The sequence below is a fragment of the Chlamydotis macqueenii genome, chromosome 16 (assembly GCF_036417535.1).
Source record: "Chlamydotis macqueenii isolate bChlMac1 chromosome 16, bChlMac1.mat, whole genome shotgun sequence".
In the NCBI taxonomy this organism is placed as follows: Eukaryota; Metazoa; Chordata; class Aves; order Otidiformes; family Otididae; genus Chlamydotis; species Chlamydotis macqueenii.
In genome coordinates, this window is record NC_141571.1 from 7,492,994 (window position 1) to 7,519,196 (window position 26,203).

Below are 26,203 nucleotides of genomic sequence, written 5' to 3' on the forward strand. Positions count from 1 at the left end.
CTTGCCTTTACGTGACCACGTATCCTTTTCTATAGGATGTCTCATTCGGTGTAAGGGGTGTAAATCAAGAGGTAAAGGAAATACACCTACAGTGTCTCCCTTTTTTTTTTTTTTTTTTTTTTTTTTTTTATAAAACCTGATAAGGGAAATACTATTGTGAATGATGGAAGAGATTGCAAGAAGAGAGAGTTATTTTATGAATAAAACAGTTGCAAGCTCACTGGGGGCTGAATGCTGTCTTGACCCTGCTATACATATGCTGGACAAGGCACTTAAACTTTCATGAGAAACATGCATTTGTCATTTTATTTTTCTCTTTGTTTGACTTTTCTACAAAATGAACAGTAGGAAACAGCTGTGCTTAAGCAGAGCAATCCTTTGAACAGAGAGTACTGTTTTATAATAAGTACTCAGACAAATCAGATCTTAATTTAAAGTTTGGTATTTAAATGTTAAGTTCATGAGTATTTGTGGCTTTCAAATATTGCAGTTGTAGGAATGTCTGAGGGAATTGCTGATTTTGTAACAGCAGTTTGCGCTAGACAAGATGAAGATAAAATAAGGAAGATTTTACCACTAAGTGAGCAGTGTTCATTCATTCAGTGAGGCAAGGTCCTTGAAGGATGCAGTAGTGTAAGATTATGAGAGATGCTATTGTAATGCTTGTGTCCAATGGAGGCAAATTAAGATTTCACAAGCAGACATAATCCTGATACTTCCTACCCGTCATTTGATGTTGCCAGTAATTTTCCTTTTAAATGTAGTTATTTTTGTGTATCCCGTTTATGTGTGTGTGTAAACAGAATATGCCTAAGCTTGAAATCTTGCGGGGTTTCTTCTTGGGGGGGGAGGTAATTTTTGTAAATGTTTATTTTATTTTTATTTTACAAATGTTTCTATTCACAGGATTTTAGTCTTGTATTTTAAACTTAGAAAATACTCAGTACTTAAGAAGAAATCATTGAATAAAATTATTAGACTTTAAGGGTAAGGATGACCATTTCCCATACCTTCTCAGACTGCAAATCTAGAAGCAAGTGGCAGGAAAAAAAAATAATAATATTAGCTCTCAACTGGACAAAGCCCTGACTGAAGAACCTAATTTAATTTTGAAGTCTGCTCTGCCTTGAGTGGGAGGCTGTAGTAGGAGACCTCCGAAGGACCCTTCCAACCTGAATTAGTCTGACCAGAGTTCAGACACACTGACAGCTGCAGTGCGGGGTTACTTTGCATATTCAGAGACAGAGATGATAAAGCATTGATTTAAAGCTTAGAAAATGTAGAAAGCTATGCTTTCTAACACAGTTCTTAGACAGAAATTCTAACTTTTGCCTGAAAATACCAAAACCAGAATTGCTGCTTTGTTTTTTGCCAATTTATTTGGTAAATATCAACTGCTCTTTATATCTTTAACATGCAGGAAAACAGTCAGACTGATAGTTACGTTGAAATCAGTGTAGTTCTAATCAGCAACTCCACTGGTTTTCCTAATTTGCTTATAAGCAGCCTTTGAGGAAATGTATGTTGAAAGAGCTCCTAGAAAAGGGCAAATCCCTCTTAAAGCAGTATATTACTTCTGCAGTTTGCTTGGGGTTTTTTTATCTGTCACTTTTGTTTCCTTTCATGACTTGATAGAGATGGATTTGAACAATTTGATGAGAGCTAAGAGCCGTAAATGCTTACATTTGTGGTCTCATTCTGACAGAGGCATAGATTCCTGGGAGAGTTTAGTCTATGCACACGTGCAAACTACCTTAAAAGCGGACTTTATAGATCATCTGCCTTGGGGTGTGCAGGGAAAGAGGGACAGCATGTGTGTATGGTTATTTTTGATTTATAAAATAAACTGATCCAGGACTCAAGTAGAGGCAAAATAATCTGTAAAACAGCTAAAGTCTGTTAATTGTTATTTTGCTATTAATTTACTCTTTTTAGGTAAAAGTATTGAAGAAAAGTACCTGTGTTTTACACTGTGTGAACAGACTAGGAGTATGTCAGGAATCCACACCATAATAGAGCAAATAATTCCATACTATTTATTTGTGTTCTCTTGAAAGGTTAAATGGGAAAAATATAATCCAATAAAGAGAAGTCTCGGTCACCTTTGCAAGGAAAAATGTCAGAATTTGAAAAACTAGAGTATATCTGAAATTACAAGGAGGGGGAAGATATTTGTGTTGTGCTAATGTTTTGACAGTAAGGGCGGTGACAGATCCTTCCTAGAGATGCTGGTAGTAAACTTGCTGTAATACCTAGACTGTAATAAAATAAGACCTTAGTAGTTCAAATATTTTTTTCTGGGTATATGATGCTATTCCTTTTGAACTTACCAATTGCATTAGAAATAGGTTTTAGAATATGATGATCAAGACTTTTGATTCCTGTATTCAGTCTTGGTTTTGCCAATTTTTACCTGCCTTGTGCCTTCTGCTGAGGTACAGTATGGTTCCTCTAGTGTAGGTGTTGCCTCCACATTTCTTGTGCAGTCTAACGCACAGTGCATCTACCTCTCCTCTGTGGGAGTGCTGCCATCATGTGGTCTCAGTTTTCACAGACCTGAAGATTGCTCTGTGCTTACCTCCATGTAGAGGTTAGAGACTGGATGTGGTAGTGGGATCAGAAGTATCGGATGTTATTGTTGTAAAAGGATGTTGGGCTATATGTGCTCTTCTGAAATGTTTGCAACTCGAACCTGAAATACAAGGTGAACCCGTAAGAACAGTGTAAAATCGGATGGGATAGTGGGAGGAGTGAAAACTACAGATTAATTTTACTCATATTATTTTCTGAGATGGGAAGAGGCTGCTTTAAGTGGTGGAAGAAAAATTCCTTCATCTTTTAAACTAACTTGTTAGTAACAGACATTGGGGTTGCTTGCTACCATCAAAACTGGTTTTAATCAGTGAGAGCTCTCTAGCATATTTCTGCTGCTCCAATAAAATATTTACATAATTTTTGTTACCTGGTTGCATAACTAGTATTGTGGCATGATATAATTGGTGAAATTCTTGCTGTTCATCTTTATCATAATCTTTCCAATATTACTGCTGGACACGTAGTCTTAAAATTTCTCTGTTGCTGTTACCATGCCTCTTAGTTCATGTTGATCCCAACATCAGTGAAGACATTTTTGGAATCACAATCAAAATTTTACCTGGAGATACATAGAAGTGCCTGTAGGTAAGCTTCACCTGGCACTGCTGCCCTCCTAGCAGGTGTAAGTTCTCAGAGATGTACACCACTTGATTTAGGGCAAGTTCCTGATAGTATGTTCTTAGATGAGAAAAACATCTGTAGACGAAGCACTCACAAGGGAGCACGTTAAAAGCCAGGACTATGCCAGGGTCTAATTAGCCAGCCTTTGTTCACATTGGTCCCATTCTCAGAATCTTTATTTTTCCTGCCCTTTCTCTTATCTGATACTGTCTTAGTGCTTTTGGTACAAATGTCCAATCAGTATATGAAAGTTGCATTTCATAAAGGTACTTCCATTGGAAATCAGTTCATTTAACACTTCAATTTGTTTTTCTATAAATAGATTTTTAAACCTATTGGCCCTTATTCTATTTGTTCTTTCCTGTAACGAGCACATGAAAATATGAAGGTTTGCTAGCTTTTACACATACACCTTAAATAAGCTTCTTCAGTTTCAATTCTGTAGTATGTGTGCTGCATTTCTACACATTCATGTAAAATGGCAGTAAAGGTCAGAGTACTTAAAATTTTGAGAGTTCAGTAAACTGGTTGGATGGATAAAATTCAAGTTAATAGGATCTTTATTTTAAATAGAGTATGCTTCTTTTAGGTTAACGGAAAAGAACCAGATGATGAAAATCTCAATAAGTCTGAAATAAGCCAAGTTTTTGAGATTGCACTTAAAAGGAACTTGCCTGTGAATTTTGAGGTATGTTTATTTTACAAGCTCTAGATTTGTTTTTATTAGAACATTAAGGGTACACATTAAGTTGAGTCTCTTCTAGATAACCCAAACAACTGACTTTTAACATGTCTTGTTAGTTGTGAACACACTTTTACCTTTGACAGTCACTCTGATTGTCTCAGAGTTTATACGGTAAAATGAAGAAAAAAGAAAAATCCACCTGTTCACAAATTCACACATTAAAATCAGAACATGAGTGAACAGCTACGCTGTGGTTGTCTGTGCAATCTTTTTTTCCAAGCTTTTTGAAAAATCAGTATTACAGCGAAGAAACAAAACACAACCCCATGTTAATGGTTAGAACAGTGAAGTGCAGAGTCAAGGCAAAAGAGTATAGCTCGCTCTGAAAGACACTTATGGAAGTATTTGCTTAATTAAGCACTGATGTGGACTACCCGCAAGCTGCAGAATCTCACAAATAGGTTTCTTTTCTTGCCGTGAGGTGACCTCATGTGCATCTTACTTTCCTCTCCTTTTGGCCTGGCTGCTTGCTGCCTCTTTGCCCCTCCTTGATCATTTTAGTTTTCTTAAATCAATAGCTTCCATAGAACCATCTCTGTTTCACTAAAATATTAATTTATCATGCTGCTTTCCTGAGCTGGCAGAGTAACATTTAAGTCAACTATCTGAATTATTATAGTAAGAAAACACAATTTTGTATAACTAAATTGCTTCTAAAACAGTTTTATGAAATTTTACATGAAGCTTTTAATTATTGCAGATTAGCCTGAGTAAAATTGAACTATCACACAAAGCCAGTTGTGGGTGGAAGTTCTTAATTCATTCTTACTTTTTGACTTTATGGATATTTTGAAGTATGGTGTGTTATGAAGTTTTTAGTTAAAAGACTAAATCTGTAGCAGGCAGCTATCTCTTAGATGTCTCCAGAACTCTTGATTCCTGAACTAAAATGCTGGATACTAAAGAACTGCGTTCTCTGTAGTGTTCTGTTACTGTAACATGATGTATTTAATGAGGTGATGTTAACTGTGTGGAAGTGTAGACTGATGAAATAGAACAGTCATGTTTTAATATTGAAAGAGTAAATCAGTAAATTAAATAAGATGGGTTAATTACTTATATGTAAATACTTTCAGTGCTTGCTGCATCTGATATTTTTAAAGCATATGTTTATTTGGGTGGGATTATGTTATTAGAGTGAGTATGATTTACGTCTCTACTTTCTGGATTGTATGAGAATCTAAAATCTCTTTGTCCATAGTTCTAGAGAGAAGTTTGCTATAAACAATGTGCCCTACCATTTTTAATAAGTGTTTATCACGCTTTCACTCAGTTTTTCCCTCTGAAACAGGTGACCAAGGAAAGTGGTCCTCCCCATATGAAGAGCTTTGTAACCAAGGTGTCAGTTGGAGAATTCATGGGTGAAGGTGAAGGAAAGAGCAAGAAGATCTCAAAGAAAAATGCTGCAATAGCAGTCCTAGAAGAACTGAAAAAATTGCCACCCCTTCCTACGGTTGAGAAAATGAAGCCACGAATCAAAAAGAAAACCAAATCAATAGTGAAGGTAAGAGACAAACAGATTGGAAATCTGACTGTTACAAATAATCATCAGATGAGAGGGATTCAGAGTTAATTATAAGCACTGTTCAACTGTTCAGTGTTTATCGCAATCTGGTACTACAAATGAAATGATATGTTGCTCCTGCTCTAAGTGGGCTCTGACACCACTTTTACAACAGTTATCAGTAAATTCAGGATGAAAGAGAAACCTTATAAAAGAGTGAGTGGCACGTTAAAATCAAGCTCTGACTTCCAGGCCTTAGACTTCACAGCTTCAGGTTTTGTATGATTTTGCTTGTGCAAATTCTCCCACAAGCCTGTCCCTCCTAGTACAGCAGGATTAGAACTTACAGAAGTGTCACTAGCGATAGGTTGGTTATATGTGGTCAACTGTGGCAGCAGAGCCCAATAAATTGAGTGTTCTCTTTGGCTGTGACAGTGTTTCTTTATGCAACTTTTATTTAAGTGTTTTTAAATTCTAGAGATTAATGCATTCAGTAGCACGCTGCATTTGTCTGTTAAACCAAATATTCATAAATTTTGGCTTATTTCCTAAACATTGTTCTACATAGCTGCAAACAAGTCCAGAATATGGTCAAGGAATGAATCCCATTAGCAGACTTGCCCAGATACAGCAGGCCAAGAAAGAGAAGGAACCAGAGTACATGCTCATCACAGAACGTGGTCTTCCAAGGCGCAGGGAGTTTGTTATGCAGGTTTGTATGTTAATTTGAGAAATCTAGTGGCATAGCTGTGATGTCCTCTTTTTTTTTTTTTTTTTTTTTTTTTTTTGGCTTATGGTGATCAGGTTGTCATGATGATATACAAAGTTAACAGGATTATGGACAAATTTTTGTGAAATTTATTAAGAAAATATCCAGTGGACTACGTTCAAGAAAGACAAAGGTTCAAGAAAAGTGATCTGAATCATGTTTAAAAGAAATTGCATAGGGCACCAGAAGTCTATGTTGTAACTACCTGATGTTTTAATTAACAAGAATATTCATATTCTGTTAAGAGATACTGATATTTTGTAACATAGGATTTATTAACACAAACCTGGGTGTCCTTAATTTCCTCCTTCCCAAGTTTTTTGTGTGTTGCTTTAGAGTGCAGAAATTGCTGCAAATCCCAATTGTATAGTAGTATTTTTAATACTGAGTAGCTAGTAGCCTCTAATAATTAAGTGCATTCTCGAGATCTCTCTCCTATCCTGGCCAAGACAGGAAAGTTAGGAGCTTTCTTTCCATTACAATAGTAAATCTGCTACACCTGCAACTTCAGCTTGGCAAATTTGTCTGCTTTTATACTAGTTTTGAGAATTTAGGCTGTTGCCAAGGTGAGATGATGAAACAGTTGTTTCTGTGACTTCTGTTTGGGTTTTTTGTACTTGGAGGCCCATGATCATTGATAATAAATGACAACTTGCTTAGAATAATGATTACTTGAATTATTTTGTGACTTATAGCATGCTCAAGACACAGATCACTAATAAGTGAATTCTCAAACTTCTGCTTAGGAATTTATTTGACTTTTCTTCCTCTTTTGTCCAGGTCAAAGTTGGTGTGCACACAGCTGAAGGAATGGGCACAAACAAAAAAGTTGCTAAACGCAATGCAGCTGAAAATATGTTGGAACTTTTAGGTTTCAAAGTCCCTCAACCTCAACCTCCAAAGCCAGCATTAAAGACAGAAGAGAAAGTAAGAATCTTTAAAAATCAACAGCTATTTGATACTACAGCAGTAGCTGACTTGAAATGACAGCAGCTTTGCAAGGCAGTAACAGTGTCAAAAGTTTGTTACAGGTCTCTTTCTTTGGTGAGTGCTTTAGAAAGAGCCTTGCATTCTTCTCTTACTGATTCAGCAGATGTTAGCAGGGAGTTAAAACAGCAAGTCTGATTTTAGTTTTCTCCTTTTCATGTAGATGCTCATTTGTGTCCAGTACGTTGTCCTCAGCAGTACAAGCTAGTTTAACTGGCTTTACTATGGTATCTAGTTCCAGTATCTGTGTTCTTAATACCACTTCACTAGTCTGTAGATAGTTTTAGTCATTCAGTGAAGAAGAATCACTGAACTTCTCTTTTCTTGGTAGCTATGTAATAATTGAGGTTTTTGAATAATAAATTCTTCAGTAAAATTTTGAGTAATCAGATCACCTGCATCTCGAAAACTTTAAAATGGGGGAGGTGAGGGGAAGTTTTAAAGGGATATTGTGGTTTTTGCTTTTTTTCTTTTTATTTTTAAGACACCAGTGAAGAAACCAGGTGACGGAAGAAAAGTAACCTTCTTTGAGCCGGGCTCTGAAGAGACTTCAACTAGTGAGTAACCTTACTGAAAGCAGCATGGCCCTGTTGGCATGTGTGTGTGTAAAACACGTTTCTCAGCCCCTTCAGTGCTGTCATTTAACACACCGTAATGAGCAGAGGTGTGCAGCTGCTGGCCTGCAGACTACATCTTACCCCTTGGGAGGGTTTTGTTCAAATCCCAAAGAGCTTATTTCTCCCAAGTTGTACAGTATTCAGCTTGCTTGGCCACCTGCTTGGGGAAGGGAGTAGATGGCTGAGCCAAAAGCATGTGTGTGCTGATGGGTCAGTCGAGCAGTTAGTGGAGGCGCACCTGCTGCTACCTGCGGTGTCTAGGCTTGTCTTACCTTGTTCTGAGGATCTTGGAGCAGGCTTTAATTTGTGTCTAGGGCTTTCTAGGACAAGAATGAATGTTCAGGACTGAGCTTGGTTTTGATCCAGGGACCAAGCTCCTTCCACCAACAGCAGAAATGAAGTGGGGGCAATTTCTGTGGGGAACAAGGTAAGAGGAGGAGGAGAGATCAGCCTCTCTGGCTCAGCAGAACATTTCTCTGGTATAGGGTCCAAATGAGGATAAGAGCAGATTCCTTGGGAAAAGGCTTGGGCTTTCTGCCACCTGGGAATGGCCTTCTAGATTTGGAAGAGTGGTTGCAGGTTAGAAGACTGCCCCGGAGATGTCACTGTAAGCTGAGGCAAGAGTAGCAATGGGAGGGTGATGCTGGATTTGTTGAGGAAGAGGTAGTTGTGTTAAGTTCGGCCACATTGCCTTACAGGGGTTGACAGAATAACTACAGTATGTTGAAGGCTGTTCCTGGGACAAAGATGAGAAAGGGTGTCAGTACTAAATGAAATTTATTTTCCTAAAGCCAGAAGGAAAGTTGGGAGGAAAGGAATGGCCTTGTAGTACAGAACAGCCTCTTCATCTGTGCTTGGTCTCTTAACGACTGAGCGTAAGGAACTGTCTGCGTTTATTGCAGACAGTTGGTGGTTATAGTAGTCAGATCCACAGATGACTGGCTGAAAAAAAAAAAAACAAACCAACTGGCCACCAAGTGTACAGGCATTGGCTTTCTCTAATGTAAACTGTTGGGAGGTGTCATTATGGAAAGTTTGTCTATCGCAAGGTATTTCTATTCTGGATAGTATGTTTCAGGTACTTTGTGTTTAAGTATAGCTTTGTTGTTTAAATAATAAATAGTTGGAATTGACTTGGACTTTAGTAACATTTTACTACATCTGTAAGATCTTAGGTAAACTTCCTGACTTCTTATTCAAACTTTGCCATCCCTGTTTTCTTCCACCTACAAATTTTGGCTTTCATCCTTAGACTTGAAACAGCTCAAGCCTGCTGAACTTCATTTATCTAATCTGCCATAATACTGACTCCTCTGTTTATTTCAGTGGCAATGTCTTCCCCACCTTTCTTGAAAACACCTCTGTAATTTTCCTGCACAGTTCTGTGTATGTGAGTTCCCCATAAAAAGCTGTTCTTATCCCTCTTAATTCTGGCTTATGCCGTAATGTCAATAAATTGCTATCAATTGACCATGGTTGGATATTTGTTGTAAATTTTGCTTCTTCATACTGTGCTAATGTTACATTTAACCTTACCTACCTGTATATGTTTTCACAATATACAGTTTAAACTTTGTGGGCTATCTGTCAGTGTCTTTACAATATTTAACAGTGGCTCTGGCCATTCTGTGTTTTTATTATTTGCTTCTACAGTTCAAACGATGAAATTAAAAATTATGAAATGAAAAGGTATCTGTAGAATGTGGTTGCAACTATCTGAGGTGTCTGTAAGCTTCACTAACTGCTTCTGGACATAAAGGTCCTCCTTTTGGCAGAAGCAGGTGTTGCACTGAATCATTTATTCAACAAGCAAACTCTCTCTTGATGATGCTGAATCTCTAACCCACCAAAAGCAAATCAAGCTCGCTAGGTTTGTTAGTGTTTCAAAAGTAATTTGAAACAAATTATTTTTTTAAGTGGCTTTTGATGCCTATATATGCCTTCATGCGTCTGCAGAAGGCCTCAGAGGAATAGGTAGCATCTGTTTAGTATGTACCTCTTTTCTCAGGTAATAAAGAAGATGAGTTTAGGATGCCTTATCTCAGCCATCAGCAGCTTCCTGCTGGAATTCTTCCCATGGTCCCTGAGGTTGCACAAGCTGTAGGAGCCAATCAAGGACACCACACCAAAGAGTTCAGTAGGGCAGCCCCAAATCCTGCCAAGGCTACAGTAACAGCAATGATTGCTAGAGAGCTATTGTATGGTGGTACTTCTCCTACTGCTGAGACCATATTAAAGAATAACAACTCGTCAGGCCACGTACCCCACGGACCACTTACTAGGCCCTCTGAGCAGCTGGACTATCTTTCCAGTGTTCAAGGAATCCAGGTAAATGTTCAGCTTTTTAAGATTTCTTCCAAAGCTATCCAGACTGGTCCAACCTGTTGTTTGTTCTAAAGCTTTTTAGTTCTGCTGGTGACTGATGTATTCTGAGACTGCTTGTTAAGCTGAAATTCATGTAAAGGTTTTACTTTACCTATGAGATGTACTGAATTTTACAGCTTTTTAATTTAATTTTCAAGTGTGCGTTTCTGTACTTCATCCTCAGCCTTAATTCAGTGCTACTGTGAAGTCCTGGAAGAAAAAAATAGAAAGTAGCGTTTTTTGAAAATTGTTGTGATGTAGGAACATAGTATGAAGTTGAACTTGGCTGATCTGAAATCAGGTTTTTTTCTTGAATAATATTTAATACATTAACATTTGCTGTAAGCTGTAGATTTTCTTGTCTTTGGTCCCTTTAAACAGAATTGCATATAAATTCCTACATTAATATGTTAAAGGAGCTCAGTGGATTAAAAAGTGTAATAGGGAAACTTTTAAATGCAGATAGCTATGATCAGAGCAAAGGTTCCAGCAACAATCATTATTAAGTAGCCACTTTTATTCAGGAGGCTTGCAGAGCTCTCATGATTACTAAAAAACATTGCCAGTGAAGTCAAACTTCAAATTAAATGATTCTACTGGCAGACAGAATGATTAAAAGTCAGGTTCAGCTTCATATATGGGCAAATAATCTATAGCAATTGTGATGTATTTCCTATACTTGCTTAACTGAGAAGAACTAAATCCTTCTCTTTTCTTCAGGTTGAATATAAAGACTTTCCCAAAAATAACAAGAACGAGTTTGTATCTCTTATAAACTGTTCCTCTCAGCCACCTCTGATCAGCCATGGGATTGGAAAGGATGTAGAATCTTGCCACGACATGGTATGAATATTGCTGAAATACTTGCTCTTTGGCTTTTAGTGAACTAAGGGATGCAGCGGATAGACCAAGGTTTCATATCACTGCTGGATAGCAGTTAATTAAGTGCTGTACAATTACCTGGCTAATTTTTGTCTAATATTACACAGGTTGCTGAAATAATTGATTAATAGTATCAGAATCTAATCTAAATAACCGGTAAAATGCTTAATATGCTCACAAAAAAATGCATTTGCTTTATCTTGATATTATTTGCATGAGCACATATTAAAGAAAATGTATGAAAAAGAACTTTTAAAACAGAGCATATCAGCTTATTTTCTGTAACAGAACGGGCTGGTATTTCACTGGGAACTGCGGTACTCGGGTTCACTCTACCAGACTTTCTGCTGGAACAGCATCCAAAGTGGAAGAAATGCAATTCATCATTAGATAGCAGGAGACACTCTAAATCTAAGCTTCCTTTATAAAACAGATCTTTTATTCATAGTAGCCAAAATATTTCTTTGTGAAAGAATGAGTCTTCTACACTGTAATCTGTCAGGGATTTTGTCTATAGAAGACATCGCATATTGCTAACAATATGCACACAGTCTACTGTAATTTGAAGTCTTGTTCTTTTGGTACCCAGTGGTGACCCGAGTACTGACTGCAGACTAAAGTAATAGTTTGCAATACGTTTAGGAAAACTTGATTTTACTGATTTTTGTACTAAAAATTTTTGCAGTAATGTTCTAATGGCTAGAATTTGATAGAGATTTCTTTGATCTTTGTCACTTAATTTTGAGATTTTCATACCTATCCCTACATCCTGCTGTAAAGAGCTCCTGCAAGAGTAAGCACATGAGTCAGTGCAGGAGGTAGAAGGGAAAAGGACAGCCAGTTTGGAGCTTAAACATTGCCACTGGGCCAGTGTGAGAACCTGCCTCTGCTCAGATATTCAGCTGTCACTAATGCATGTGCCATAACTAATCAGGGATGTTCTGAAAAGCTGCACCTGAAATTGATCTGAATAAAGTTGAAAAAAATTTCAGTTCTCCAAGGAGGTGACTGACTTCTGCGTTAGCCATGTCCCATTGACTCTTCTTTTAAACAGTCACATGTGCTCTGTGTTGTACTTTTGATTCTTGTGTAACTTGTTTTCTTTTTCTGCAAAGGACTTTTTCGTTCGGTGTATTTTAATGTCTTGTCTTAAGCTCTGTACAGTTTGAGCGATTACTAATTTAGTGTCTTTTTCCTTGGTGTTAATAGTACTGCTGAATTAATTTTCCTCCATTGCTAAACCAAATGCAGTGGGAATCCCCTAGCCACAGCACCATTCTATTGCTTAATGTAGCAAGATTAAATTCTACACCATTGTATTTTTCCACCATAATTATGCATCTTAAAAAATATATTACCAAAATTAGAATATTTACTTTCTTTTAAGTGAGTCTCAGTCCAGCTTTCACTACATTAATGAAATGGAATCACGTTGAATTGCTGAACGTTCTCTCTTTTCTTTAGGCTGCATTGAATATTTTAAAGTTGCTGTCTGAGTTGGACCAACAAACCACAGAGATGCCAAGAACAGGAAATGGACCAATGTCTGTGTGAGTGTGACCCATTGACTTTCCCTTGCACTAGTGGAAACTTCTAACACTATTATGTTCTATAAACAAATAAAATGTGAGGGTTTTTTCTTTGCCAGAAAAGTTAAAATGCCAAGGGCTGTTATCTTCTTCAGAAGGATGAGAGGGTAGGTTTTATGATCAAGCTTGTAATTTTCATCTGTCAATTGCAAATCACTGAGCAGGAGTGAGTGCATAAAATGTAATGGCTGTGATACAGAAAATTCTGTGATCCCCCTGCTTAAATGATTTTTTTTGCATATATTTGGAAATAGTGTAACTTTTCAGTATGTTTAAGTGTTACATTTGCTTCTCTCTTTCTTGAAATCTTCTCTATGTGAAATGTAAACAATGTATAAGTTTCACAGCTTGCTTTCAGCAGAAACGTGGAGGGGTTGCAAGTTACTCCCTTCGACCAGGAAAAAAGAAAACAGTTTAGCCTATCCTTTAGATAATAAGCTGTCAAAATGGTAGAATTGACAAAGTGTTAATTGATTAAACGTGGAGGCCACATAACAAATTGTTACATGCACCTCGAATTCTTTATATCAGATCTAGAAGCATCTTCTTAATGGAAGTAGTGTTTTATCCTAAGTAACAGGTGTTTTCTATTTGTAGATGTGTGAAACAAGAAATGGAAAGTGACCCTCTTCTCAAACCGGCTAACTCAAACACTTTGGGACAAACACTGGACAGCACTGCCTAAAAAAAGCTTTTGACTGGACCCAAACCTGAAAGCACCAGAGAAAATCAAATGCTTCCTATTAATGTAACCTAACTGTTTTAGAGTGCTACAGTCTTTACAACCTACTGTAGTGTCTAAATCATAACTGTTGCTTTTTCTTCAAACCGTGATAAATTTTTAGTTTCATTATATTGTTTTGATTGAAATGACACTATAAATTTTTCATTTGAAAGTTTCTTAATTGTATCTAGAACAATAGCACAGTTTAGAAACTTTGTCTTCTGAGACTGACATGTTATCTGTGAACTAACTTGGGAAGATCATATCCATATATGTGGTTATTTTGTTTTTATTGAAATAGCAAAGTTTCACTGGAAACAAATTGTGTGCCCACCATTTTTAAAACTCCAGTATTTTCTCAAACCTAGTTTAATTATCCAACGGTTGAATGAATTAAAACACTTTAGGAATTTTAAACTTTGTTTGATCATTTTTGGTTAATTTCTAGTTTTCTTGAGTGAGGGGTAGGGGAACTCGAATGCAACAAGACTTTGTGATCTCTGATCTATGTTTTTAAGGATTGTGTGTATAGATGGCACACAGCTCACTACATTACAGGATATGATCTCAATGTAGTGCATATAAAACCGCAGATTGATTTTCCTTGAGTGCTTTATACTGTTTAATTACATCTCCATGTAGGGCTGAAAAAAATTACCTATGTTTATATATAAACTGTGTTGCTTTTGATGTTGTGTTATTGCGCACTGAAGTGTGCGCAATAAAGTTTTTTGCATATGGTCCAGGTAAAGCACGATAGCCTTGCAAGTTAAGTACTGCTTCAGTTCATTGTTTACGCTGGAATTTTTTCTCCCCATGGAATGTAAGTAAAACGTAGTGTTTGTCACCAATAAATGGTAATACTAAATTTTTTTGGTTAATTTATTCTTGTATGCCACTACAGGGGCTGCTTTTTTATAGGATTTGTAATGCTTGTGATATAGTACGGGCAGTATTGTAAAGCTATGGAGTAACTGTACAATGGTTATCAATTACATATAAATAACTACTATTTAGTAATGTGGAGGATGTGAAACCCTGGCAAGGTCAAGGAAATTCAAAAGTAATGTGGGTACATTTGTTATTTGTGCCACAGTGTGTTAGTGCAAGTGTATTAATGGGAGCTTAAGCTAAAGTTATGATTATGACAAGAAACCTGGCACAACAGGTTGGTATGATTTTGAAGTTTAAGTCTCTACTTTTAAGTTTCCTTGTTTGCTTGTAATTTGAGTCATAACCTTGCCTTGCACTTAGTAATTTTGGGGGGAGTAGTACTTTCAAAACAAAACTTTCCCTCTAGCAACAAAAACTGGCACTGTAGACTGACACGACAGCATCATTTGGATGTGAACTACGTTCAGTGTGTACTTAACCGCTCATCTGTAGCAGCACTTCCTAAACACCTGTTTGCAGTGTGTAGTAACTCTTGTCACAGAAAGCAGTTACTGCAAATGCTCTGTCTCAAAGCTGAATGTCTCGGCCATTTTATTTGCGTTATCAAAAGCAATTGGGCCGCATTAACTGCATACCAGATTTTATTGAATCAAGTTGGTTTTGATCATTATAAACAAAAAAAAAAAACATTGTAAAGTTTGGTTTTCCTTTTTTACATTTGTAGAACTAAAATGCTGTACATTTAAAAATTAAAAGAAACTTGCTAGGCTGAGGCTTTGTATTGCAAATTCTTACAACTTAGAAACTATTTACCAAACAACAGACGGTGGAAAGCAGATATCACATTGATAGCGGTTTAAATGGTCTCCCTACCTTTATCCGCTGCTACTTAGGAGTTTTTTTCTTTGGACCGGACTAGAGCCTACTCTTCTGACTATTTTGCAGCATTAATTTGTTGATAGTGCTGTGTTTCATATGAACCTGAACTAAGGTACTTTGCCCTACCTCTCTTTCAACACTCTTAAACGCATCTGTCGTCTTAGAGGTGCTATGTAAGAGAAAGTTCTTTTGTCAAAGACCCTGTAATCACAGCCTCATGATGGAAGAGTTCAGCCCACTATGTGGATTCTAGGTAAGCTGAAGTGAGTTCTAGATAAGTGTGTTTTTTCTAGAACACTACAATCACTTGTGTTTTCTGTTGACTCCTCTGTGTTTGATGCAGCAAAGGCTAGGAAGAATTATTACATATTATATGTAATCACCTGATGGTTTTATATGACACATTTGTTCAGCATATATTAAAATGTTCTACAAAGATAAGAAAACTGAGGTGAAGGTGAAATTCTCTGACTGCAGTAGTCTAGAAAGCTAGTACTGGTATAAAGCATACGTTTCTGAGTACCTAGCAAAGTGCTGTCTACAAGACACCTCACCTTCTTGGATTCTTTCTTTGAACTTCTTTTGGTTTGGATGTTAAAAAACCTTTTGACTGCAAGTGAATGAGCTGGAGCTTCTGAACACAAGTGTCAGTGTACATTAGCTTGGGCTTCATGCCATGCATTTCAGTAATGATCCCATTATAGGAAATATAAGTATAGGGTCTCTTCCAGAATTACTTTCTCATATTCAGATCTTAATTGGTTAGGGTTGTTCTCCCATAAGTGGATTTTACCAAGCATTTTTCTCCCTATTATCTTATTTGACTCTGCTTAAATTACCACAAACATTTTAGTAAATTAACACATTTTTTTTCCTGTGTTTCTCCAAAAGTATTTGGCAATATGGCAGTACTAATCTGAGTGTTCCATAATCTGCCATACATTTAGTAAATTGTGAAATTTTGCACTCAAAATGTTCAGTTCAGATACAGAGAACTTCCCCTTAATCACTTTCAAATGGGAGTAAGGAAAACTAAGTATTTAGTCCAATCTATCAGTCTCGTAACTGTTGTGCTAAGAACAACTGCAATAGTCATGCTATTTCTTTTCAGAATTTACCACGTTACTATCCCAGCCTGTTAAACTGTATAGCCATTTTCCTGCAAGTAGGACTGCCCTTAGGCCGCAGCTTCGAAGTACAGAGGAAGGAATTCTGATCCTAAGGGGCTTCCACTGCTGATTTATAACTTGTAACTGAGGGCGATTCCTGAGGAGGCAGATCTCTGGGGGACAGGAGGTGTGATGTGGCAGAACAAGTCACTGAATTTCAGTGCATTTCAGTCTTCTTCATTTGGACTTTTTTTAATGCCTGCTCATCCTGCTTCCGAATGCGGAGCACACAGGCTTAAAGGAAGTGTTTAAGGAGTTTGGAAACCAGATTCTGGAAACATTTATGTTAATTTTCCAGTATTTCAGCTTGTGAATAAGATCAGCAGAGACCAGACAGTGTAGTCAATAAATTTTCTCTCACCAAATAAAATATCCTATCTGCTTGTACTCCCTCACCTGTATAGACTTTGTCAGCTTCCAGTCTTCATGGTGTTATTTTCTGGTATTGGAAAGCATTCATTACTGCTTTCTCAAATTTCAAAGCCTTAAGCCAACGTCTACATTCTGTCTTCTTGAATGGGTCAGTTTGCTACCACCCTTGAGACAAAAAACTGCATCACATAAAAGTTAAAGGGGAATAATGAAAATGGGGCAGGGGATTTTTTTTTTAAAGGAGAATATTTTATTTATTAGAAGGAAGTCCTGACTCCCCAAAGGAAGAAATATGACTTTCTGTGATCCATCATTCTTAGTTTCAGGATGGAGATCTTCAAGAAAATAAGCATTTGTGCAAAACTTATTTTTGGGAATGCTGACCTGTAGCATAGCTAAAATGTGCCCACAGAGTGAGAAGCAGCCTGGATTCGTTTGTTCCATAATATTAAAATACATTCCCATAACTTGTTTTCTTTTAGGATATAGGCAGCTGATATTTCCTTATCTGAAATGACTCAGTTGGGGAATTTGCAGTCAGTAGGGTGGCTATTCTTGTTCTCAATTCTCTGGCCAAATTTTAGTATTATCCATCAGAGTTAAAGGTAGCTGTACTTGGAGTTCCACTGCAATTACTGTAACCGAAGGATCAAACCAAAATTCTGTTCTACCCCATGATCTTTCCTTTCTCTAGAGAGAAACACATTTCAACAAAATGTTCCATGAGGTGTTCTTCCAAACTCAGGAAGAAGTCAGAGAGCGAGCTGTACTCACAGCCAGGGCTGTGTGAGGTGCTATGCTCTTCACCTGACCACCCTGGAGTGTTGTCACCCTCAGTGCAAAAAATGGTGCTGTTGAAAAAACACTCCAGGATATTGCTCTGAAAACAGGTCAGCTTCTAACAGATGCATTTTCTCTTCGTCTGTGCTGCCTAACTTGACACCTCCTGATCCCAAGAAGCCACCAGCAAGGCTTGTGGTGCCTTCCTGATTGTAGCTAATACACTGTTTATCTGCTGAACCAAAACATTTCCACCTGAGTTAAACTGAAGAGTCTTGTAATGTGTTTGAGTTCCTGTGTATGTTCTTTCAATGTTTCAGTTGAAAAGTCTGTCCCATGTAAATGGCCTAAAACCACTTAGTTATTTTTGCAAGATAAAAGAGGATGTAAGCATTTCTAAAGTCACTTTTAAGTTGACACTATAGTGGTCTACAATTTCCTTTATCTTTTTGCTCCATTTCTTTCTGACAGAGCAGTGTCTTTCATCAATGCCTATGTAAAATTAATTTGCTAATAATCCAAGAGAGTAATCTGTAAGCCATCAAAGCTCCCTTCTTCCTCCAAAAATGTCTTCTGTAGTGTCTAGCCAGTAATTTTGCAAAATTTTACTCCTGTCAGGTGGTATTAGAAATTGCTGTATCCTCAGTGCAAAGCTGTTAACAAGGCAGTTGCTCATCTAACAGGCATTTATTATTTCCACATTTTAAATGGTTTATCTGAGCTTGGAAAAACTGTTAAAACATTGTGATCAATTTTAAGGCTAAACCTGAACAGATGCGTAAAATCAGTAAAGGACCCGTCCTGCAAAGTGGAGTGCTCTGGCTCACCCTAAGACTCACTGCAATGGTCATACCCTAAAAAGCTACAGCATCTCTAGGGGAGGTTTGTGTTCATCAGAAGATGAATCCTGGGATCTCTCCGTAAGAGTGCTTTGTGTCCCTGGTGTTTCATAGCTACTGACCGCTGAACCTGCTGCTGCAAACAGGCCTGAAGTTCCTGCTCTGGTCACACTGTAGCTGAAATCCGTTTCTATCATTTTTGGAAGGAAACCCTTGGCAGTCTGTAGGAAGAAAAAAAATAGAACTTAATTTATGTGCAAATAGGCCTATTAAACTGGTAAATCTGACTACATCTCCCTGTTGGGTCTTCTGCTGAAACTCAGCTGGGTCATTTACAGTCTTTGCTTGCTTCTAGTTTTAGCTGCAGGCCAGAAAAATTCTGGTTCCACAACTAAACTATGGCAGTTTCTCTTATTGCCCTTTAATCCATTCTGTGAATTTTGTGTTTGGAATTTTTCATATTCCAGAAGACCAGTACATATGATTTAGCAGATGCTCACAAAGATTTTTTTCAAAATCGGTGTGCTCTTTTATTTCAATTATCATAGTGCTCTACAGTTAAGCTGCTAACCCAACAGTTCAAAGAGATCTTTTCATGGCTTTGTTGATGCATACCTTTTTTTTTAAAAAAAAATTCTATTGCAAAATTTTATGCTGGAAAATTACAATCTGCATTAGAAATGTTCTGCATATTGGAGGCATCTGGTGCTGGGGTTTTAGTGTAGGATATTATGTCAGGAAGTGAGAGTTTACATCCCAATTAAAGTTTGGATTTCTTCATATTCAGTTCTGGTTTAAAAAAAAAACCCTGAACATAGCAATGTAGCAGTTGGATGCTGGCATGTGAAACATTTAATTATCCCATGAGACTAATAAACTAACTATTGGTTAGCAATAAAGAAGTACTTCTTCTTTCATCAAGTTTCCCCTTCCTAGAAAAAAAGAATGATTCTGTGCTAGCGCTGAGTGTTGGCATTTGGAAGAAGCCGAAAACATGTCCTTGTGCAGGCTGGCATACAATACAAAAATATTCTTCGGAATTCTGTTTTCAGAGTACTGTTAAAAAAAAATGCATGTGACTAACTGCCTTTTAACCTTTTGCCTTCACTTTGGTCACTCTTACAAGGTTAGACAGAGTAACTGTTCCTGCATGACTCACACAAGAGCAAACACAGGGACACAAGACTGGAGAGGCCTAGCCCAGCACAGCTCCCCGAGGCTGCAGTGAATAACCACCCTGTGCAAGAAAAGAGCATTTCTGTCCTGTGGGAGCTGTGCATCCTGCAGGCAAAAGTCCTGCTAATCGGCTACGAAGCAAAGCTTTCACATGCTGGCTGCTCTGGCCAGGAACAACCCATGAAGAAGTCCCTCTACAAGTGAAAAACAAGGAGAACTGGGACTTGAGCATGTTCTGACTTTTGCCGCCTCTTGAGGAACTTCCTGAGTTCAATGAATTGCTGCAATAAGCCCTGACTGAATTGAATAACTCATCTGCATAAAGAGATTTTCAACATTGTTCTGCCAAGGAGAATAAAACCCACCAAAATAAAATAAATTCGGTACTAAGCTCTGCTGCAGCTGTTTAACAGCCCAGACCTTCCCATTTTTCCTTCCTTGCCAAGCTAGGGAACACAAATCACATTTCAGTTCCTTTAGTGTTGTACACGTGACACGAGTTTGCAGCGTAACAAGATTAGTTTTTCCTGTAATCCTCTTAAAATGTCCTTCCTTTGATTGTCTTTTCATCCTTTGGTGTTCTGGAACTTGGATTAATAGGATTGAGATTTATTCCACAAGTCCTGTTTGATAAGCTGCTTTCAAGAATTAGTTGCTACAAACACATTTCATTTGGAAAAAGCATTTTATGGTAGATGAATTATGCAGTGTCAGCCAAACATGTGATATGGGCTATATATGTCCTTGCAGTATGCATGTTTGTAGATACTACTAGACAAGGAGGCGAATAAAACAAGATAGGCTTACTCGGTTCGGAGTGTCTGAAATATCTCATGTGGCTTCTCTAGGCAGATTTGCAGAACCTTGGCTGCATGTTTGCAAACTAGCTGACAAGTTGACCATGTGCCTTTTCTTGTTCTCACCATGTTTCAAGTACCATCCTTGAACTACCCCTTCCATTGGTCCCACGGGATGGATTTACCATGCCATCAGCTTGATCTGGTCCCCTTGTCAGTGAATCACTGTTTAGTTCATAGAAGCTTGATACCAAAATGGCAGCTGGTTTGCTGAAGCACTGATGTGACAAATCACACTGCTAACACTTCATACAACTCAAGAATGAGTGAGTGAACAGATACGCCTGGTGCCTTGGTTTGTATCTTACAAACAGAAAAAAACCCAAAGCATGGAGCAGTTACATGATTTCGAGCTACTCTAGACCAGAGCTGCTTACTGCAACTCAGGGTTGTTCAACTCCTGTGTTTAGCCCAAAAGATCGCCCTGCTGATGCAAGACTAGTGTATGGCTTTGTGCCTTCCCTTGCCTGCCCCTCTGTCTCTTAAACTTTGACTCTATTTCAACCTCATTTCTTTAGTTGGTCTTATTCTAGCCACAAAAGTTCCTACCTCCCCCAGGAGGTGCTAGGAGCTGGGGTTCATCTCTGCAGAACATTTCTGAATCATACGGTGCCATCCGCTGCTACACAGTGACCACTGGTGAGGGATGAAACACACTTGGCTGACCTTTCTGAATATGAATAGATGCACACACTGTGTGCAAGAGTGTAGGACAAGGAAAATATCGTTAATGTGTTATTCAAGGATGTCATGTGGCACATGTCCACTAGATATGGGTGGCTGGCTTCACACCCCACCTCCAAGGTGAATTTATAGCTACAGTATAACCACACACAGCAAGCCAGGCTGTTCTCATTAAAGACACATCCTTTGCTCTCTATTCCTTTCCTTGCATTACTCAGTGACAAACTATTTAATGTGGCATATTTTGCCTATGGTCACCTAAAAGCAAAATAACTGCTATTATGATGTGTTCATCAAACTGTGGTACACATCCCTCCTGTGACACAAACCTGAACTGAAACCCAGCCACACATCAGCGGGGAGCCTGAGCTGGGAGAAATACAGCGGTGTAAGGGGGCAGTCCCTGGATGAACTGGAGCTCCTGCTCTGGATTAAGGCTGGATGCTGCCACTGCATTTGCACCTGTCTTTGGACAAGTACTCAACATCTCTGAACCCACTTTTTTTTCTTTCTAAGAATAAAATAAAAGATAAAATTAAAATTTCCAAAGGCATACTCGCCCATCCCGGTAAAGCACGTTAGACCTATCGGTGCCCCAAGCCGGGGCCCGGTTTTAATCCCCAGGCCCCCCCTGCAGCGTGAAACACCGCCGGTACCGGGGGCCCACGGCCGCCCGCGTTACCGAGCCAGGCGGGGGATCTGCAGCCGCGGGCCCTACGGGCTGCAACCACCCGCCCTCACCCGTCTCCTCCCCTGAAAGCTGGGCAGAGCAGCGGCCCTGGGCGGGCTGCAGGCACTAAAGGCGCGCACAGCCATGGGGTGAATGGGGCCAGGGAGCTGCGGCACGGCCAAGCACGCCCAGAGCCCCATCCTGCCTTCCACCGCGAAATGGCGGCCGCGCCTCACACCAACTCTCCCCTCACTCGCTCCGAGCCCGCTGAAGCGCGAAGCGGGAAGCGGCTGACCCACCCTCCCCCTTCCCCTGCGAGCAGGCCCCCACAGCGGAAGAGGAGGGGAAAAGAGAGAACGGTAGAGGAAAGCCGCTCCCTGGGACAACCCGAGCGGTACCGCCCAACATGGCGCCGGCGCCCGCCCTCCCGCCTCTGCGCGGGCGGGGCAGGGGCGGGCCCCGCCGCCCCTATAAAGGGTCTCGCGCGGAACAGGCTGCCCTCTTGCTCCAGCGTGGTGAGGTTTGTGCGGTTGTCTGAGTGGGCTCTGGGGGCGGTTGGTGGGTTCGGGCTTTCCCGCTCTGCCTTTTCCTGGCGGCTCTCCCTGCCTGAGCGGGCTCTGGGCGGCTGCCGGCCTCGCTTCCCTCTCTCCAAGCCCGCCCGCTGAGGGAGCGGCCGGGGCCGCGTGGGCCGGCGGTATGGCCGCCGCTTCTCCGCTCAGCCTCGGGGGCCCCGTCCCCGAGTCCCCTTCTCCGGGCTCCTGCGGTGTTACCGATGAACGGTTGCCCCTCCCGGGAAGCTCTTCCAGGGGCTCACTCGGACGTGCTGGGGGAGGCGGGAACGTGGCGCGGCCGCCGCGAGTGGGCGGCCCTGGGGCGTCCGGGGCCTCGCTGGTGAAGGTGATGACCATTTTTTTCCCCGTCAGAGCGACAGTGTTGATTCCTCACTGTTCAAGCCAGGTCGTGTCTGATTCACCGGTGGGAAGCGCCGCTGTGTCCCGTGCGGTTGCGGGCCCCCGTGCTAACTGTGCCCTTGGGCTTCGCTTGCAGGGCGCCGGGCCTCTGGCAGACCTGATGCGGCGGAGTCGGGCGTGCGGTGAGGACGGCTGCCTGGTGTGCTCTGCCATGCCTGGGCCTCCGGCGGGTGGGAACGGTAAGTCCTTAAAGTAACTGTTCGTCACTAGTTTAAAAATACTTTCTAAAAGAGTTACAGTCACAGAGTTGCTTCTGCAGTGCTTTGTCGGGTTGCCGTCCCTGGAAACGGAACAGATGTCTAGATTTGACCACTAGCCTAGATGCTGTGGAGCTGGCAGCATCGTGGAGAGGGTTTCCTCCTGCAGAAGCCTTGTGGCCAGGCCCTTTGTGCTTCTTCTCACTCCTGTTGTGTGTGAGAGGTAGTAGGTCCAATAGGGCAAGGAATCTGCAGCCTAGGAAGGGCGGTGGGTTTCCAGCTCCAAACCCCTGGCAGTTGCCCCGTGGCCGGTGAGCTGAGGCCCTGGCCACGCTGGAGATATGCGGGGGCTTTGCTGCAGCCCTGCCATGAGGCAAAGCTGGCCTGGCTGCATTGGGCCTTTGGAGGAGGGGCTGGTGCTGGAGTTTTCCTGCCCTGCCCCTTGCTGGTGGTTGTGCAGCAGTGTTAATGACCGAGCTGTTCCCTCTGCCTGGGATCTGGCTACTGCCTGGCATTTACTGCTGCATGTGTGACCTCCTGCCTTCGTGTTGGGAAGGCAGAAACCTTGCATGCCCATAAAGGCTAGGCCCGCAAAAGTGCGTAACCTGGTATCTCTGCCTACCTCCGTTTTTTTTTTTTAATATCTGACTTAGTTGTCTTGTGCTCTGCTGTGAAAGCCCCATACGCAAGTGGTTTTTCTATGGGCTGTTGCAGTGTTGCCCCTGTCCCATGTGCCTATTGAGCATGGCAACCAGCCAGCTCTTTTTTTGGGAAGGATTTGTATTCATGCATTGCCCATGGGTCTACTGGAGGAGGTGGGAGTGTGGCCCAGCTGCTGTGGGCATGCAGCCACATAACTCCTGGGGACTCTCGCTGGTGTAAGTGATGACAATTTTTTTCCCCATCAGAGCGACAGTGTTGATTTCTCACTATTCAAGCCAAATCATGTCTGATGCACCAGCAGGGAGGCTGGGACACAGCCAGTTGCCCTGTGTGGAGTTGCCCTCCACACAGTTGCTATGTCCCACACCCTGGCAGGACCTGGTGCTAACTGTTCCCTTTGGCTTCACTTGTAGGGCTCTGCAAAGACAGAGTGAAGGTGGTGAGCCTCTTGGAGACTGGATGTGATGACTGTTACTGGCAGTGATCAGTTAATGTGCTGAGAGCAGTTGCCTAGTGTGCTCCAACATGCCTGAGCCTCTAGCAAGTAAGAATGGTAAGTCAAGTCCTTAGAGTAACTGTTAAATTAAAAAAAAAAAGGAGGGGGGAGGGGAGTAACTCTGCAAGGGAGTAACTTCCAGAAGTTCCCCAGTAAGGGACAGGAACCATCCTGGCTGAAGTGTGGCCCTTTGAGAGGTGCTGTTGAGTCTTTTCTGCCCTGCCCCTTTGTGGCCAGCTTGAGGGAGTGTAAGAGGACTGCAGATCCTGCTAGTGGTGGCCATATGCTGCATGCATGGCTGCCATTTCCTCTGCTGTTAGTTCACTCAGTCCTAGTGGATCCTCTGGGGAGGTGGGAGTGTGGTGCAGCTGCTGTGGGTGTGCAGCCACATAACTCCTGGAGACTGGCTGGTGTAAGTGATGACAATTTTTTCCCCCATCAGAGCGACAGTGTTGATTTCTCACTATTTAAGCCAGATCATGTCTGATGCACCAGCAGGGAAGCACTGCTGTTTCCCACACCCTGGCAGGGCTTGGTGCTAACTGTTCCCTTTGGCTTTTACTTGTAGGGCTCTGCAAAGACAGAGGAGGTGGTGAGCCTCTTGGAGACTGGATGTGATGACTGTTACTGGCAGTGATCAGTTCTGTGCTGAGAGCAGTTGCCTAGTAAGCACTACCATATGTGCCCCACTGCCACAGAAGAATGGTAAGCTTTTGATCCACTTTTGTTCAATAGCTTAAATTAAAAAAATAAAAAGGGGGTGGGACCCAGCTTTCTGCAGGGGAGTTGCTTCTGCAATGCTTTGACAGGTTAGTGTCCCTGGAGATTTAACAGATGTGTAGATTTGAGCATTGCAACAGTGTTGAACCTGGGTTCCAACAGCTGTTGAAATATTCAAGTTTCCATCTTCCCTGCAGGGAGTAATTCCTTGTCAGTTGTTATAGACACGAAGATTTTTCAAGTCTAATTGAAATGGTGATTGCCTTTTAACATTCAGCTGAAGAGCATCTGTTATGATGACTTCAGACTTTTTTCCACTGCACCAGATTGGCAATGCTGATGCAAACTTCTGTTTTAGCCAGATTGACTGATTCCACAGACGTAAGATGCTTCAGTTCCTCATGTGGCTGTATACTGAGGCTATGTGTACTTTCCTTGCAGCAGAGTACAATAACATATATACTGCATGCTTTGAGGGCAGGTAGCACTGGAGGGTGCTGTCTGCACGTATCATAGTAATACTGATTGTGTAACACTATCTGACATGCGTAAAAGACTTGAGGATCAAAAGTGAAGGAATTCTTGCTTTCAAAAGATCTCAAGTAAATGGCAGAGAGCTTGGACAGGTTTCAATTTAACTTCACAGGCATAAGTATAGCTTTTTTTTGTTTTGCCCCATTTTAAGCAGTGTTAAAATGAGGTGCTTCTAACCCACTCAGGGAGCTTTTGTTCTTGATATTTTTCTTCCCCCATTTTTTAATTTTCTTTTTCCTCTGAATGGGAGGTTCTCAGTGCCTTGGAGAAGTGTGGATGAAAGTCAGCTTCCAACAATGTGTGTATTTGCAAGAGAGGGATTGGTTTTGGTGTTTTTGTTTTGGTTTTGTTTTTTTACAGAAGATCAATGATGTGACATCTTCTGAAAACTTGGCTATTTGATTAGGATTTCAGTAATGTTCTAGAAAATATACTTAACAGAACTTTACTTCATTGGATAAACAGCTATTCTCACTGGCTTCTTTCAGTTACAGCGGTGTCTTGCTATTCAGGTACCTGTTGTGCAGCTGTCATGTCCAAGGAGGGTGAAGTCTCCTTGGTAGCCTGCATCTATGAAGAGCCTGAACTACGACAGACCTTTATATATGGCACTCTTGAATTGAAAAGTATGAGTATGAGTGGTCTGTGTCAGATGGTGAAGCTGGTAAAGCTGACCAAATATGTTACTCCAGCACCCTCTACTCAGTCAACTCCCCCAGTACTATAAAAGCTCCCACAGAGCAGTTTTAAGAGTGTATCCTATTCAGAATATGTGGCAGTGAAGGAGTTTTTTGCAGAGCGACCCTTGCTGTCTAGGAGTGTTTTAGGGGGTTTGGAAAGCTATGTTTGCTGTTTGTGGTAGAGTGGACTGACAATGTTGGCTGTTTTCTTGACAGGTTGAGATT

The 26,203-nt window shown here is 40.7% G+C and overlaps 2 protein-coding genes, 1 long non-coding RNA gene and 3 other non-coding genes across 10 annotated transcripts in view; 5 read left to right on the forward strand and 1 right to left on the reverse strand.

Moving 5' to 3' along the window:
• The window catches only part of STAU1 (staufen double-stranded RNA binding protein 1), a 32,253-nt gene extending 17,190 nt beyond the window's left edge, over window positions 1-15,063 (forward strand). For 2 of the 4 annotated variants that reach the window (XM_086760570.1, XM_086760572.1), the window contains 9 exons: window positions 3,806-3,904; window positions 5,235-5,465; window positions 6,034-6,177; window positions 7,015-7,161; window positions 7,706-7,778; window positions 9,847-10,166; window positions 10,923-11,045; window positions 12,549-12,634; window positions 13,271-15,063. In XM_086760570.1, the coding sequence (XP_086616696.1) occupies window positions 3,806-3,904; window positions 5,235-5,465; window positions 6,034-6,177; window positions 7,015-7,161; window positions 7,706-7,778; window positions 9,847-10,166; window positions 10,923-11,045; window positions 12,549-12,634; window positions 13,271-13,358 (1,311 nt within the window). In that variant the 3' untranslated portion in view covers window positions 13,359-15,063. The remainder of the gene's footprint in view (window positions 1-3,805; window positions 3,905-5,234; window positions 5,466-6,033; window positions 6,178-7,014; window positions 7,162-7,705; window positions 7,779-9,846; window positions 10,167-10,922; window positions 11,046-12,548; window positions 12,635-13,270) is intronic. The other 2 variants (XM_086760573.1, XM_086760574.1) reach the window with 2 other exon arrangements.
• The window catches only part of LOC147598704 (uncharacterized), a 31,445-nt gene extending 9,891 nt beyond the window's left edge, over window positions 1-21,554 (reverse strand). For both annotated transcript variants that reach the window (XR_015260326.1, XR_015260325.1), the window contains exons 1-2: window positions 21,377-21,554; window positions 18,453-18,551 (exon numbers count right to left, since the gene is read on the reverse strand). This is a non-coding gene — a long non-coding RNA (uncharacterized LOC147598704). The remainder of the gene's footprint in view (window positions 1-18,452; window positions 18,552-21,376) is intronic.
• A 1,050-nt stretch (window positions 21,555-22,604) lies between these two features.
• Window positions 22,605-22,694, forward strand: LOC147598705 (small nucleolar SNORD12/SNORD106). The gene has a single exon (XR_015260373.1). It is a non-coding gene; the product is annotated as a small nucleolar SNORD12/SNORD106 (small nucleolar RNA).
• A 1,063-nt stretch (window positions 22,695-23,757) lies between these two features.
• On the forward strand, window positions 23,758-23,847 carry LOC147598706 (small nucleolar SNORD12/SNORD106). Its single transcript, XR_015260372.1, has one exon. It is a non-coding gene; the product is annotated as a small nucleolar SNORD12/SNORD106 (small nucleolar RNA).
• A 603-nt stretch (window positions 23,848-24,450) lies between these two features.
• Window positions 24,451-24,540, forward strand: LOC147598707 (small nucleolar SNORD12/SNORD106). Its single transcript, XR_015260371.1, has one exon. It is a non-coding gene; the product is annotated as a small nucleolar SNORD12/SNORD106 (small nucleolar RNA).
• Window positions 24,541-24,628: 88 nt separating this feature from the next.
• Window positions 24,629-26,203, forward strand: part of LOC104477894 (somatomedin-B and thrombospondin type-1 domain-containing protein-like) — a 33,220-nt gene continuing 31,645 nt past the window's right edge. Inside the window, exon 1 of the mRNA XM_086761029.1 lies at window positions 24,629-24,749. Within this exon, the coding sequence (XP_086617155.1) occupies window positions 24,662-24,749 (88 nt within the window). The 5' untranslated portion in view covers window positions 24,629-24,661. The remainder of the gene's footprint in view (window positions 24,750-26,203) is intronic.